General features: G+C 39.1%; 1 protein-coding gene and 1 pseudogene across 1 annotated transcript; both read right to left on the reverse strand.

The window, feature by feature from the left end:
- Positions 1-117: 117 nt before the first annotated feature.
- On the reverse strand, positions 118-883 carry LOC140366237 (odorant receptor 131-2-like). The gene has a single exon (XM_072452905.1). It carries the CDS (start codon positions 838-840, stop codon positions 118-120), a length of 723 nt encoding a protein of 240 aa, XP_072309006.1. The 5' UTR covers positions 841-883.
- A 5,591-nt stretch (positions 884-6,474) lies between these two features.
- Positions 6,475-8,091, reverse strand: LOC140366299 (odorant receptor 131-2-like; annotated as a pseudogene).
- Between the last annotated feature and the right edge of the window lie 8,063 nt (positions 8,092-16,154).

The raw sequence follows: 16,154 nt of genomic DNA on the forward strand, positions 1-16,154 counted from the left end.
AACATATAATTTATTTTGAATCAATCTTACTCATAAAAATAGAAACTTTATTTATTCGAATGAACAACAAGTTTGATGTTATGAAATATATTCAAAACATACTCTTCATCGATACTTCTATGTACGTTTACACATAAGATATGCCTTCATGTGTTTTCTAAAAGTCATGTCATTTATGCCGTATACAATGGGGCTTAGTGACCTTGGCAGAATCTGCACAGTAACGTAAACTGCAAACTGTATATCCGGAGCACTCCCGGGGAACAACCTGATTAGCCGATCTCTCAATGCTGGCGATATGTAGATGGTCATGCACATAAACACTTGTAAACCATGTAAAATGATTGTGTTTCGAGCTTTCTTCATATCCTTACTAGCCTTTTTTGCACTGAAGAGAATTTTGAAGTACGTGTACACAATTACAAGCCAAACAACAAACAAGAGAACTACGTAGGAGAAATTTCGTTTTTGCTCAACAATTGGACTTGGAAAGACATTCATTCGGAGACAAACAACATTGCTGTCGAAAAAGTCCAATGAGGAAGATGCCAGCGTGATGAAAATATCAGAAATCCCGGAAATAACAGTTATGAGACAAATCAGTGCAATCAGTATGTGCGTTCGTTTGACAGTGCAGATTTTGGTGTGATGGAGGGGGTAGCAGATAGCAATGTAGCGTTCTAGAGCCATGAAGGCCAGATTGAGTGGAGTGTTTTCTGTAGTGAAGACGATGAAGAGGATGAAAACAGTGCACATGGAGACAGGCAGAACATAGAAGACAAAAGTGAGGGTCAAAAGTAGCAGAGTCAGCGTCAGATGTACCATGTCGTTTACGACCATGTGGATGAACAGGATGTAACGCGGTTTGGAGTAGAAAATCTGCAAAAAAAATAATAATAATGTAATGAGTTTGGAGGAATGCTTTTTATTCTTTACAGCACAGACCATATCAAATGTGTAACTAAACTAAACCTGGACTAGACAATGCTAAACCAGAATTAGAACAGAATAAAACCAAGTCAGTCCTAAGCTCAGACCTGAACAAAACCAGACAAAGTGTGAACACACCCTATAAATCCCTGACCAGACTACGTTCAATGTTAGTCATCAGGTGGAGAAACTTACTGAATTTTATAGTATACATGGATACAAATATACTGTATAGACAGAACAATAGTGCAAATAGAGTATTGTTAATGTGAGTTAATTAAGGTGACAGGCGTCCAACGGCAGAGGGAAAGAAACTGTTCTTATGTGGAGGTTCTGGTCCGGATGGACCGTAGCCTCCTGCCTGAGGAGAGTGGCTCAAATAGTCCATGTCCAGGGTGAGAAGGGTCAGAGGTGATCCGACCAGCTCATCCTTGAGTCCTGGAGACGTACAGGTCCTGCACCTTCTCAGCAGAGCGTGTTCTGCAGTCTGTGTCTGTCCCTGGCTGTGGGTTTCAGCGTACCACAGGGTGATGGAGGAGGTGAGGATGGACTCAATGATGGCTGTGTAGAACTGCTGCGCCATCATCTAGACTGAGAGCTTCGCTTTCTTAACAATACTTACCATATCAACTTATTTCTTTGCACAAGTAGAGAACATTTTTAGTAGATGTTAAGATTGGAGCTGAAGAGGGTCAAATAAGTAGCCTGACTGATTAGAAAAACTGACAGTTGGCACGGCTCGGAGCAAGGTTTGACTCCTGGTGGATGATGGGGTGTGCCTACTAAAGGTATGCATCATTTGGACAAATACAACACACACTCACACACACGTGAATCTATCCATAGTATCTATTCAGTTTAAATATGAATTATAAGCATTTCCAAATCAATACATCCAAATTCAAATCAAAGAAAGATCAAACAGCTGTCTAAATAAAAGTTGTACCTCATTTTTTAGGAACGTGTGAATCAGCACACAGTTGATGAAGTTGATGGCGATGCAAAGGAAGATTATGATGCAGTTCTTCAGAGCTTTGGTAAAAGCGTACTGCCCTTCATATGTCGCATTCATATCTTTAAAAGAACTGTAAAGTGTTCAAATATCAACAACAAAATGTAACAATGCAATAATTATCCATCACTTTCACACAATGTTAAGTGATAATAACTACTAATAATTTAAATACATTTTGAGAATAATATAATTACCTATTTCCTTACTAACAAACTCAATTCAAGATAATAAGTAAACATCCAAAGTAACCACAGTATAAAGAATAACCATGAAGTTGTTGCAAAGGCAATAACTTGAACAGAAAAGAAAGAGCTTCTGAAATATTCCTCTTTATATGGTGTAGTCCACAGAGGGCTGGGATTGTTGACTGTCTAGAGAATTTGCATTTTAGAACATTTTCAAAGCTCCAACCATAGCTTCTGGTTGGAGGGTTTGTGGGTACAGTTCCAAAAATATTCGTAAATATTAACGATATATGCACAATTATGTCCACAAACATAAACCTGCCATATTCCTGTCCGTCAGATGTACTTTGTTTTTTTAAGAACCATCTTTTAGCCTGTTCTGAAATTTGTACATCAACAGATATATGGCTACTAATTGACAGAATTCCCTATAGAACTACAAACAGTTATAAGTTGTCCTTTCTTTTGGCCACTCTTTAGCCACAGTGAGCTTACATGGTTCAGTATTTTTCAAAATAAGACAAACCCTTTGATAATTGCATAGCAAAACATGAAAGTGACTAACAATCAATATTTTCCATTGATATAACACGATTATTTATTTAAAATGTATTTGTAAACATTCTATTTAAAAAAAAACTCTTAACAAATTAACTTTTAAACACTTTTTAAACATTTTTTTCTATAAATGAAATAAAACAGAAAACTTGCAAATAAAATTAGTTGTTGAATAAATCAACACAAAGTCAGATGGCCTTATTTACAACTTTCTTCCATATCATCATCAATCAGATGACTATTTGCAGGAGTCTCATTTACATATTAATTGTCAAAAAATATGTATTAAGCTTCTGATGGAAAAATAAAGGTTGCTGTGGTGTCCATCATGGTGTATTTTATGTGTTTTTCAAATTGTACCGCTCTATTTGATGTTCCATTCCATTTTTCGTTTTGCTATTTGATGACGGTCCCTAAGTACTCTCGTCTCGGCTCCAACTGCACATTTGATGACGGTCCCTAAGCACTCGTCTTGGCTCCGGCTGCACTTTTGTTGACGGTCCCTAAGCACACGCCTCAGCTCCAGCTGCACATTCGGATCAGTACCAAAGAAGAAGAAGAAGAAGAAGAAGAAGAAGAGCTAGTCCCCGGTCTGGAGAGACGGGAGATGGCGGAGGAGAGTGGATCGGCGTGGAGGAGCAGCCTTTTCTGGCTGCACGTGCCCGGAAACGTAAAAAGTCCCTTAGCTCGTCCGAGGGTTCTGGGAATGAGCAGCAGGATGAGGCTGAAGCTATTGATGTCCGGGGTGAGAGCAGAGACTGTAAGGTGATCATAAAGCTTGCACAGGATAGTGCATCCTTTAAGGAGGGGAATTCAGTGGCATTGTCAAAGAGCCTAACTGTAGCTGTGGGAGTGATCAAGAGTGCGAGTGTCCTTAGAGATGGCTCGCTGCTGGTCGTGTGCAAGGACGCGGCTCAGCAACGGAAGGCGATTGGAACTAAACGTCTGGGTGGAAAGGACATTCTTGTGTCTGATGCTGAAAGAAACACGGTCAGAGGAGTTATCGTAGGTGTCCCTACGGCGACGTCTGTGGATGAAGTTAAGGAGAATTTGACTGGAGCTACGGTGGTGGACGCTAGGCGGTTGAAGGTGACCCCGTCTGGGGTAAGATGTGACAGCTTGTCGGTAATGGTAACACTTGAAGGGAGGTGCCTGCCTAGTAAGGTGTTCATTGGGTTCATGTGCCATGCCGTTAGGCCATATGTTCCACCGCCCCTGCGTTGCTTTAAGTGCCAGCGCTTTGGGCATGTTGCAGCGGTCTGTAGAGGGAGGCAAAGATGTGGTAAATGTGCAGGAGATCACGAGTATGGGAAGTGTGACGTGGGAGCAAAACTGAAGTGCTGTAACTGTGGGGAAGAACATAGCTCTGCCTACGGGGGATGCAGGTTTAGCAAAAGAGCTGCTGAGGTGCATAAAATAAAGGTCTCTCAAGGTATATCCTATGCAGATGCAGTCAAGAAAGTTTCAAGTAACGAGTTTAGAGTAAATACAGAGAGAGGAGCCAGCGCTGCTCCCAGCCAGGGCGAAATGAGAAAGGCCAGCGTGGCTCCCAAGAAGTGTGAAGGTTTCAAGAGTGGAAGTCCCAAGTGTGCAGGTTCCAGAATTAATGAGAATACCCTGGTTGTGGATAGAGAGGATTTTGTACTCTTTATGGTGGATGTTGTAAACTGTGCTGCTCAGACTCAAAGCAGAACTGAAAGGATCAGGATCATTGCTAAAGCTGCAGGGAGATTCCTTGGAACAAAGGAGCTTGATTGGGCAGATATAGAAAACAGGCTAAAGGCGCTAAATGGGAGTCGGAGTGATGGGGGTCTGCTTGTGGGGAGTCAGAGTGATCAGAGTGACGAGATGGGGGTGGGGGTGGTCTCCTGTCCTCGTCCAGTCTCGTAGACGCACGGCTACCAAGCAGCGACATCAGTGGAAATATTAAAGCCTATAGAATGAAGCCTAAAGAATAAAGCTGTACGGTGGAAGCACCGAACGTCAAAGAAGGAGAGGAAGATGAAGAAGAGTCTCCCTGGAATAAAGCCGGTTGTTGTTGTTGTTGTTGTTGTTTTATGGCGGTTGGCATCCGAGTGTTGCATTACCGCCAGACTTTATTCCTTAGACCTTTGTAGGTTTTAGAGCGAGTTGTTGTTGTTTCAGAGACCCCGGTTGGTCTCTGAAACAACAACAACTATTCTAGTCACAAAGACATATCATGACCTTTGTAACACCAAAGCAATGGAAGGAGTACTTTTACGGACTACGACAGTCTGAGGACTACGAAAAGTCTGAGGAATAAAGTCTGGCGGTAATGCAACAATTGGATGCCAACCGCCATAAAACAACAACAACAACAACAACAACATTCGGATCAGTGTAATTCACTGAGCCCAAAATACGCATCTGATTGTTAAAAACAAGGTTGTGTCACTTGGCAGTGTAAATATGAGTATTTTGGCATGTGAATGATCTGCAAAGACTTTTGCCTTTAGGAGCTATTGACCTCGGAAGTCTGAATCTGACGCAAACTTTACCGCACGTGGCTCCTCCCACTTTCAGACTCGTGGTCGAAGACAGCGGCGGGACTCGTCATGTCAACACAGCGTCCTACATGTGTCATGCCGTTATTGATGATCGATTGACGAGTGATCAGTACTTTTAGGCGCTTTGGTTATACAATTGAACACGCATTTTTGTATCGCAAAAGCTGCGATACAAACACCCTTTTTTATGACGAATGCATCGCATTTGAGAGAAATTGCGTCGCGATGTGATGCTGCTTATTCTGAACCTTGCATTTAGTAAAACCAGTCCCACTCCAAAACACTATCTGACACACATCCATACAATATTTACATACAATTCATGTTGCTGCATTGACAACAGTTCAGTGTGTACATGTATGTTTAGTTAAAAGCATGTATGTTTAGTTAAAAGCATGTATGTTAAGTTAGAAGTTGGTTTCGTCAAGCGTGTAAACATCTCAAGCCAGAGGGTTCCGGAAATATATTGGACTGAGATATTGTATGTTTTATTCTTTGCATCAAGGCAGTTAAAAGTAGTTAAAAAATATGTCAATGTGTCAATCATTTTTGTGCCCAAATAATTGTTCAGCATTGTACAGAATAGGCTAAAAGTTTAAAAGTGATGCAAGCTCACACACGCGATTAAGACACATGTGTGAGTGAAGCAATAAATAACCAGTTGTGTTTTTCATAAGGGGAAAACAATATACCATGATTAAGCTAAAAAAAAACATGCTTAGACATGCTTTGGCTCTTGGTGAAAATCTTGGTGAAAATCTTGGAACATTTAATATACAGTGCAGATACAAAGTGCTCAAGTGCAGATTAGCAAAATTGCATATTTTCAAGTCATTCAACCAATAGTAAACAAATCCATGGTTGTATACAGTGAGTGAAAAAGCAGTTACCTTAAAATTCATACAAGTTCAAATTTCAGAGCTCTGGACCAACTCAGGAATCTAAACCATCTAGTCATAATATCCATGTTATTTTATATATTATATATACACGTAAAAGCAGCTGACACCGCTCTCCTCATATCCTTGTACTTTGTTTGCGTCACGCCTTGTTCGATTGCACGTTTGTTGTCCTCTGCTTGTAGCAACTCTTTCTTGTAATTGGCAAAAGGCCTTATGTTTGTGGTCTGCTCACTTTGTGTTACAGTACCCACCTGGAGATTCACCTTAGTTGCATTTTTTGGGTTCTTAGGGGAAACCTGAAAATCCCAAAAGATGTGACATAATCTGGGATTTGAACCCAGTACCTTTTTTTTCCTTTACCAATGTATGGATTTCACTCTACACAATAGATGTCTTCCTAGATACTTCCGAAACATTTTGTCTCTCACGCCATAAATTATTGGACTGATAGATCGAGGAATAATTTGTATAACAATGTAACACCCAAAGAGCGAATCAGCATAATTTCTTGGAAACCACAGTTTCAGTGCTTCCTTCAGAGAAAACTCGGCGTAAGTGGCCATGCACAGCAGAACTTGTAAACCATCTAGCTTTTCTGGCATCTTTGCTGGCACTCTTTGCAGTGAACAGAATTTTGAAATATGCATAAATAATTATTATCCAAACTATTACTAAATATAGAGTATAGGTAACCTCCCTTTTTTTCAGTAGAATTTGATTTGGGAAAGCAGTTTCACGGAGGCAAAAAACCTCTGATCGGAAAAATTCTACCGGCATGGTCGCCAAAGTTATGAACAAATCCGGAAGTACTGAAATTACGCTTGTCATCCAAATGAGCCCTATCAAAAAAAGAGTTCGCTTGACTGTGCAGATCTGAGTGTGTTTTAGGGGAAGGCAAATGGCGATGTAGCATTCCACGGCCATGCAGGCCAGATTGAGAGGCGTGTTCTCGGTGGCGAACAGAGCCATGAGAATGAAGGCACAGCAGACGGATGTGTTGATGGTGTAGAGGATGTAGCTGAGGAGGAAGAGGACGACCGTGAGGCTGACTTGGATCATGTCGTTGATCACCAGGTGGCAGAACAGGATGTAGCGAGGGTTGGTGTAGAAAATCTGGAAAATACCATGCAGTGTCTGGCATGCTTTCTGTTTGAATGCAGGAGGGTCTGGGTCACAGTTGTTTATTTTGATTCAATAAAATATACTAAATATACCTAGAATTGAATGTTTGTTTTGTTTGTTTGTTGATTTGTGCTGTTTCTCGTTCCTCTGTGTCTTTTTATTAGTTTAGTTAAAGAATAATATCACTATAGCTACAATATAAATACTTTATTTTTTACCTGTTTTTTTTTATTAATATTTGTATTAGTTTTCACTGTTTCATGTTTTCACACATAAAAATCTGATCATTATTTGAGTTATGAGATTATTGAAATTTCAAAACTGCACTTGTTTTGATGAGGAAACTGCAAAAAGGCGAACAACTAATGGAATAATGGAAGGTAAACTAAAGATTAGTTCCAAAATACCAAGAGTTCCAAGTACAAGAGTTACTAGTATTCTAATTAACAGACGTGCATGTCACCAGCTGTTTTTGTGGATCCTATTTCTATGTGCAAGTAAACACACCAAACATCAGATTAAATGATAGGGTTGTGTGAGTCATATCTGATATTCACTTGGCATGTAAATGGACCTCTAGATTTAGTTAAGTGCAGTTTGACAGTGTATTGCACATGGACAAAAACACACAGCACAAACTGAAATCAAGTACATGTATGTATTTGTGTAGCTTGTGGATAAAGTGCAGCAGTACCTGATGTTTCCTGAAGGTCTGGATGAGGCTGACATTGATGTAGTTGATGGAGATACTCAGCACCACCACAATGATGTTTTTGGTCACAGCTTTGACCAGAGAGTCCCTATACCCTACCACTATGGTAACGTTTCCAGACGCGTTCATCTTCCACAGACAACAGCTGATAAGGGAGAGAGGAAAGTCTTATCTTCATACAATTAAAGTTTTAAAAAATGTCTGTAACTAAATGTCCATTTTATGACGCAAGGATAAGTGCTGCACAATACACTGCAACAGAATTGAAATCACAATTTGAGTTGGCGCAATCATCAAAATGCAAAGGCTCTAGATTTTTAGATCTTATGTCCTTGGCAATGAACACAATATCCTGTCTTTTTGTACCTGTAGTTCTGAAATACATACGATTCTTTTCTAGTTGTTCAGTTTCAGTCTTTTCTCTATGTATATGCTCCATTCTTACTTTTTAAACATATGTCACAAATCTAATCATAATTGCAATACTTTTAAGAAAAAAATTAATTATATTTTGCAGCCCTAACACGGGTGATGTCCCATAGTAAATTTTAAGATAAGATAACCTTTATATGTCCCACAATGGGGAAATTCCAGAGTTGCAACACAAATTAGGCGCATAAGTAAATCATTAAAAAACAACTTTTAGGGTTAGGGTTAGAGTTATAAAAAACCTCTTATACTCGATGGCTGGACAGAAAATATTGCACAAGGAATGATTGACCTTATGTCACAGTATTGCACATGAGTTTAACAGTATTGCACATGATTATGAAGATGAATGACACGTGTTCAGGACTAACAGTGTTTGTTATAAAGTCTGACAGCAGCAGAAGGAAAGACCTGCGAAACCTTTCCTTCACACATCGAGGGTGGATCAGTCTCTCACTGAAGCTGCTCTCCAGAGCGGACAGAGTGTCCTGCAGGGGGCGACACTCATGGTCCAGCATAGATGTGAATTTAGCCAGGACCCTTCTGTCCCCCACCTCCAGCACCGAGTCCAGAGCGCAGCCCAGGACGGAGCTGGACTTCTTGATGACTTTGTCCAGCTTCTTCCTCTCTCTCTCTGTGATGCTGCTGCTCCAGCAGGCCACACCGTACAGGAGGACTAATGCCACCACAGAGTCATAGAAGGTCTTCAGGAGTGGCCCTGTCACTCCAAAAGATCTGAGTCTCCTCAGGAGGTTGAGCAGATTCTGGCACTTCCTGTACAGTGTTATGCTCCATAACTCCACACAGTTCATCTGCACAGGACTTAAGGAGCCTGGAGCTGATGTAGTCTGGTTCCTGCTGCCTTCCTTATTTAGAGTCCGATTACCATTTATGGAGGAAGAATATTCTAAACATTCTCTCTAAAAAGCACTATATTTGTACCACGCAGAGATGATCCTACTTCTAAAATAACTCAAAAACATGGGTAATGTACACTAGCTGTATTCCTTTTAGGAATCGTAAGCCCGAAACAATAACATTTCAAAGTGCGATATATGGCAACAAGAAAATAATATTGAAACTACTTCATGACACAGGATAATCCCAGTAAATCCTTTTTTAAATGATAATATTGTAAAAAAAAGAAAGAAAGCAATGAACAAAAATGAAACACTAATTTAGTATCTATAATTAGAAGTTACTACATGTTATTGTAGTACAATAAAATAACAACATGTTTCTATTTGAGCAAAACTGTACGACAATAAGTATTGTTCCAGCTATTATTTATTGAACAACATGACAATACAGCTCCTATTGTATTGTATTGTATTTGAATTATTATTTAGTAATACACATTTTATGACCCCCAATATTTTTTCATATCAAATGAGCCTGAATTAATTTTGAAATATCATCATTTAATTTTTGTTTTTTTTGACAAATGTGTCTTAGAGCTTTATCTTCCATCTGATATTTTGATGTGATATAATTCTAGAAAGTTATACATTGCCCAAACTAGCAATAACTAAATAAAAAAATAAAAAAATAAAATAATGTAACATATTAAACCATGCATAATTATAATAACTAAAAGACTAACTAAGTATTTTTTCCCTTGAACAAAATATTCAAGACACTCAGACATACTTGGACCCTTCAGCTCTATACTCACTCCCTCCTCCTCTGTATGTGTGAGGTGCTGCTGAAAAACATGGACCATGGTAAAGGGAAGTGACACTTATACATGCAACAGTCACATGACCAGCCACTTATCAGGAACAAGCCTGTAGAGATTAAAACATTTAGATACATGTTTGTGAATACTTCAAATTGGTAAAAGTATGAATTAGCGTGTTTGAAATCAGCTCTTTGTTTACATCTGAATTTGTCTGATAATTCTTTACGGTTGACTTATATGCTTGTTTTATAATACTAATAATAAGTGAGCGATACATGTGGACGGCAAAGAGTTTTTCATGTTGTTTACACATAAAAACAGGTCCAGCGCCTTTAAATAATTGTAAAATGAGTTCACTTCTCAGTCACACTATCATTGAGAGCAGCTCACACGCAGCATTCACATAAAAGGTTTTATTCATTTTGAAAACATTGGTTATAATTTGGTAACGTCGGATGCTCAGACCTCGGCCGACCTTTACCTCACGTGCAGCGCCAGGTCCTGAGCATGGAGCCACATTCGGCCAAAAGACCAATTCCAAACGCACATTGGTGAATCAGTCTGGTGGACCAGGGCCGGTCAAAATGTAGCTGTCCCTCAGCCCCTTCCATCACACTCTCTGGTCTTCGTCTATAGCAGGAGTGTCCAAACTTTTTTTTACAGAGGGACGCATTTTGAAACTTATACGGAGCAGAGTGAATCGTTTGAAACTTTGCATTTGACATTGTTTTGATGAGTCTCCAAACCTTTAATCAGACTTGGAACATTAATATTTGGTTGGTAAAACATCAAATTGCTTGAATTTTTCCAATTTTACAGTAAAAAGTATCATATTTTCCGGACTATAAGTCGCACCGGACTATAAGTCGCACCATAAAATGCATAATAGAGAAGAAAAAACATATATAAGTTGCACTGGAGTATGAAATGTGTGAAAATAACAAATAATATAAGTTGCACATGAGTTGCTCCGGAGTATAAGTATATAAGTATAAATATAAGTATAAGTCGCACCCCGGCCAAAACTATGAAAAAAGGTGCGACTTATAGTCCGGAAAATACGGAACTACTTTTTGTTGTTTTGACCAACTTAGCAGGAATCTGGAGGGCTAAAAAAAATTGGTCTGAGGGCCGCATTTGGGCCGTAGTTTGGGCCACAATCGCCACAATCTCCCTGAGTTCAGAAAACCCTCCAAAAAGTAGGTAAAGTGAGTGAAGAAGAAAGGAAAAAAGATCACAAGGACAGAAAAACATAGCATTGAGCTGAATCAATGAGCAGAGAGCACATAGTGTTAGTCTGAACAATATATGTCACGATAGTCCACATTCAGGTGCTGCACGGGGGTGGAGTGGTTAAGGCGGCAGCACACATGCCAGGCTCGACATACAGCCGGCCGCAGTGTCGCAAGTTTGAATCCCAAGTCTGACAATTTACTGCAACCCCCCCTTCTCTCTCGCCCCCATTTTATGCTCAGCTGTCCTGTCTAATGAAGCCGACGGGACAGAAAATCCTTTAGAAAAATGAAATTAAAATAGCGTCACAGAAATAAACAATTCTGACTGCACAATACGTTTTGCGTATGACTCGAGGCGCGACAGAGGGTTGGGTGACTAGAAGAATTTAAGTATGTGTTCTGAATCCCAGGCAAGGAGTTTGTACCGTATTTTCCGGACTGTAAGTCGCACGGGAGTATAAATCGCACTAGCCAAAAAATGCATAATAGAGAAGAAAAAAACATATATAATTTGCACTGGAGTATGAAATGCGGTGTGAAAATAACAAATAATATTTCATATAAGTCGCTCCGACGTATAAGTATACGTATATAAGTATAAATATAAGTATAAGTCGCACCCAGGCCAAAACTATGAAAAAATGGGCAACTTATAGTCCAGAAAATATGGTAATTTCTTTTTCTTTTAAATCAAACTGAATGATAATGCTGTGTTTTAATGTCGTGTTGATGCATGGTCCTTGGGAACTCGGAAAACGTCTTTACAAGTTGAAAAATGCACACAACGCAACATCCAGTCAAACTTCCACACCCCACCTGCTCTGTGGAGACAGACGAGCAGTAGTTATTATCAATTTATGTTAATCTGCAGCTCTCTCAAACATTTAACATTGTGAAATATAGAAAAGAGCCAGGGTGTCCCAGGAGGGCTGTCTTTGAGTGGGCAAATGTTGCAAGGCTGGTTTTCCAGCCAGAGACAGCATTACGGACACTTCAAACGCCCCGAAAATACAAAAAAGTAAAAGTTCTGTATTAAAGATCAAACTCTGTGATGTCATTTTGGGTGATGATGGCATGAAAATCTAGACTTTCCGAGATAAAACCACTTGAATGCAAATGAGCGCATGCCTAATAATCAATACTTCTATGTCATTGATAACTGACAGGGACGAATCAAACGCAACAATCTTTCTGATAGCTTAAACAATCGATTAACAAAGAACATGTGTTATCAGACATCATTATTTGTCAAATCTAAAGTGTGTATTATGGATGTTGGCCTTTGTTTACTATATGGATAGGCAACAGTTGCGTTAACTTATATACAGTACACTCCCACAGTAAATAAAGTTTATTGAAATGTGATTATAAACTTTCCTATCATACTGAGGACCATTCCGGGCAAAACATCTCCATGGGAACAAGCAGAAGGCGCGACCTCCACTAGAAAAGTTACAATGTGCCCTTTTAAGCCATCATTTCTACTTTTTCAACTTTTCAGTCTTCTAGTTGTAAGTTTGTTGAGAGAGAAACTTTAGGTGACACTGTGACATTTTCCTGTGCGTTTGGGACAGTGTTTATCATGTGCTTGTCTCATTAGTGTGTACTGTAAAGGTCGCCCCCTCCACACGCCTGTGCAAGATCAAAACACACCTCTTCAGAGACTATTGAGCCTCAATTACCGCAGCCTGACATTTGGCCTAATTGAATACAAAGGGAAAATAATGTTCACAACAGCCGGCTTTTCCCAGTGGACAGGCTTTAAATGAGACTTTGGGGACTATGATTTTAAACTGTTATGTAACATTGACCAAACTTCAATTTTAAGTATTAAAGTCGACCAAGCAACAATAGGCAAAGGTATCAACTCTTTTCAATAACAATACTGTTCAATAACAGTTTGTGAAGGCTCTTTTATAACAGACTAGTCACAGTGTAGAGGTAATTTATGCCTTGTGGTTAAACTTTGTACATTTCTCATCACAGCCAGTACTCAGTAATCAGCACAGGAATATAAAATAACATTCTCCAAAACCAACAAACATGCACTCAACCATCTTGTTCTGAAATCACATTCATCATCGACGTTTTTGTTGAGCGATACAGGGCCTCATATGTAGGTGTAATTTCTTCTTGAATGATGTTTAGGGCCATATATTTTGGAGATGTATATTTTATAACCGTAAAAGACAAGTCTACAAATGGTCTAAACTAGCAATATGGTGTTAAAAAAAAGTGATGAACTCTCTGGTCTGGGTTCACTGCGGCCATTTGGTCCCTGGCCCGGCCCATCCCTCTCATTGTCCTTTGGGCCAGGCCTTGGCAAACCAACAGGGCAGTCGAGTCAGTAAAAAGTCTAAATAAAGATATTTATTAACAAGTAGGGATGAGACCATACAGGCAATCTACTGTAAACTGCCCAATATTTATGCCAGTTTTTACATTGACAGTTCATATCCGCATTGTTCTAGATATGTTTATCCAGGTTTTATCCAGGTTACGCTTTTTCATGAACAGCAGCTCCTTTTACGACACATTGTGCAAAGTGCAGGTGAAATCAGGTTCAGGGCCTTTCATGAAAAACTAGTAATGAATAATAAATTAATATTTGCTGATTTTTTTTAATAATACACACAATACAGTGGTGGAAAGTATCTCAACTTTACTTAAGTCCTTTTTACAGTAAATACTTTTTTTATTTTTAATTTTACTAAAACGTAAAGTTTGAAGGGTTATTTTTCTTTCAGGACTTTCACGGTGACATTCTGCATAAAGGTTTTGTGTCTAATCGTTCAGAAACGCTGAGAATTTGATTGATTAAAACAATCAACAGTTCTTTATCAAGATCGCCACATTTCACTATTTGATAGTTACTGTATGAAAAATCTGTGCAACATACTCTTAAAAATGTAAACATGTCCTTCAATACTTTTAAGTAGATTTTAATATGTGCTACTTTTACTGTAGTATTTTTTTCCATCTGTATCTGTACTTTTACTTCTGTAACAAAATTTCCCCCACCAATGAATTATTCTGTGTGTACACTGGTTATGTATTTGTACCTTTAAATTACCTTTTATTTCACATTCTTTGGTGTACTTTTTTGTACAGTTGTCAGTTTCAGGCCCAGACGCTGGATATGCCAGGTCACATGTTTACTATGTTACTAAAGGGAAGAGTCTATGGAGGACCAGCTGAAAGGTCAGGTCCCAGAGGCCGTGATCTTTGTACACGCTGAACACTTCTCACCGGGGAATCAGCACGTCTTTCCAAAACAAAGCTCTATTTGTCTCCCAATGAGAATAACAACAGAGCAATACATTTCAAGTGAACTCTAATGAACTTGAACTTGATCCAACTTACATAGCTACTTTGTGAGCTAGTTTAAAAGTGCAATAATATGGTAATCCTGTTCAGTTAGAATCACTACTAGACATCTTTCACTTTAAGTTCTACTTCCAATGGGTTTCAGATGACATCACAACATTCATGAACCAAAAGCTGTGGTTTTATTAAAAATGGACCTGTACAAATGATAAGGTTTATATTTGTGGATTTATTTTTATGCACAATGAAAATGTACCGGTAATCACAATACTATAGTCAGTCTGATCGCTAAATATTTGGCAAGAAAAATATCTGCACCCATTAAACATAGAATGAATACTTAATAATATCTCAAATTAATATAAAAGTGTAAAATCTCAATGATCTTTGTTTTAGTCTGAATTGAGTTTTTCACATGAATCAATCTGGGAAGGCTCTCGCTGAAACCGTTGGGACGCTTGGTCTGATTGCTCGATAGGCCGTCGGCGCCGCCATCTTTGTTTTGGTTCGGGTCACAATGCTGCTCTGTGATTGGTTCCAGTCCCTCCTGCAGACTCTGAATGCTATGTGAGAGGCCCGTTTACTGTTGGTGTGGACAGAAAACAAATCAGCCAAATAAGATGGATTCTCAAGAGTTTGTGTCATTGAGAAAAGAATCTTGCTGGCCAGGTTAGCAGCTTCAACATTCATCATTTGTCACACGATGAGGAAATTCCACAGTTGCAAGACACAGTTCAAGAACAGAAGGAGAATATAAAGATGCCATCAAAGAAAATAACTATTAAAAACAGAACTGAAAAGAGTACAAACAACAATAATGACAAAAAGTCACCCCCTGGATTCAACTGAGCAAATAGATATGTGCCTTCCATTGGATGATAGCTGCATGGGTAAGGATAATGATGATGATTTTATTTGATTCTGAGGGTCGAGTCTGATGCAAAATATCCACACTCAAAACATCACTCAAGAAGAAAAATAAAATAAAATAGGCAGGGGATAGTTGATGTATAACAGGATACATTTAAGCAATATGTAAGTACAAGTAAAGATGAAGTGCAACGGCAAGTCCTCGAGAGTTGTTGAGAAGGCCAACGTTAGCTCTGGGGATGAAGAGTTTTTTAGTCTATTGATCCTACATCTGAGCATGATGAAGCTCCTGCCAGAGGGCGGGGCCTTGGACTGAGTGCAGTGAGTGGCACTGAGTCCTAACGAATCTTTCACAATGCTGTGTAGAGGATTTTTCAGGTTCAACAAATTGAACCAACAAAGAAAAGAAAATGTTAAAACCGATTCCACTGAACCAACAAAGAAAAGAAAATGTTAAAACCGATTCCACAAAACAACTGTCAAACATTCTTATATTTCTTCCCGTCTATGAATACTGGGGTCTGAGCCAGAGTGTTTGGGACGAGCTGGAGAAGCCTTTGTGCAGTGGTCACTCTCTCACATCATCAACACAAGATCTTGTATCCACCACGCCGTCCAAAAATTACATAAGTCAAAAAAACACACACACTTGAAACAAAG

The sequence above is a fragment of the Eucyclogobius newberryi genome, unplaced genomic scaffold (genome assembly GCF_026437365.1).
Source record: "Eucyclogobius newberryi isolate DKJ021-1_F unplaced genomic scaffold, fEucNew1.0.hap1 SCAF_19, whole genome shotgun sequence".
Taxonomy (NCBI): domain Eukaryota; kingdom Metazoa; phylum Chordata; class Actinopteri; order Gobiiformes; family Gobiidae; genus Eucyclogobius; species Eucyclogobius newberryi.

What these genes read in the sequence shown, in the direction of transcription:
- LOC140366237 (XM_072452905.1), bottom strand. Translation starts at nt 840, where the DNA reads ATGGTCGTAAACGACATGGTACATCTGACGCTGACTCTGCTACTTTTG.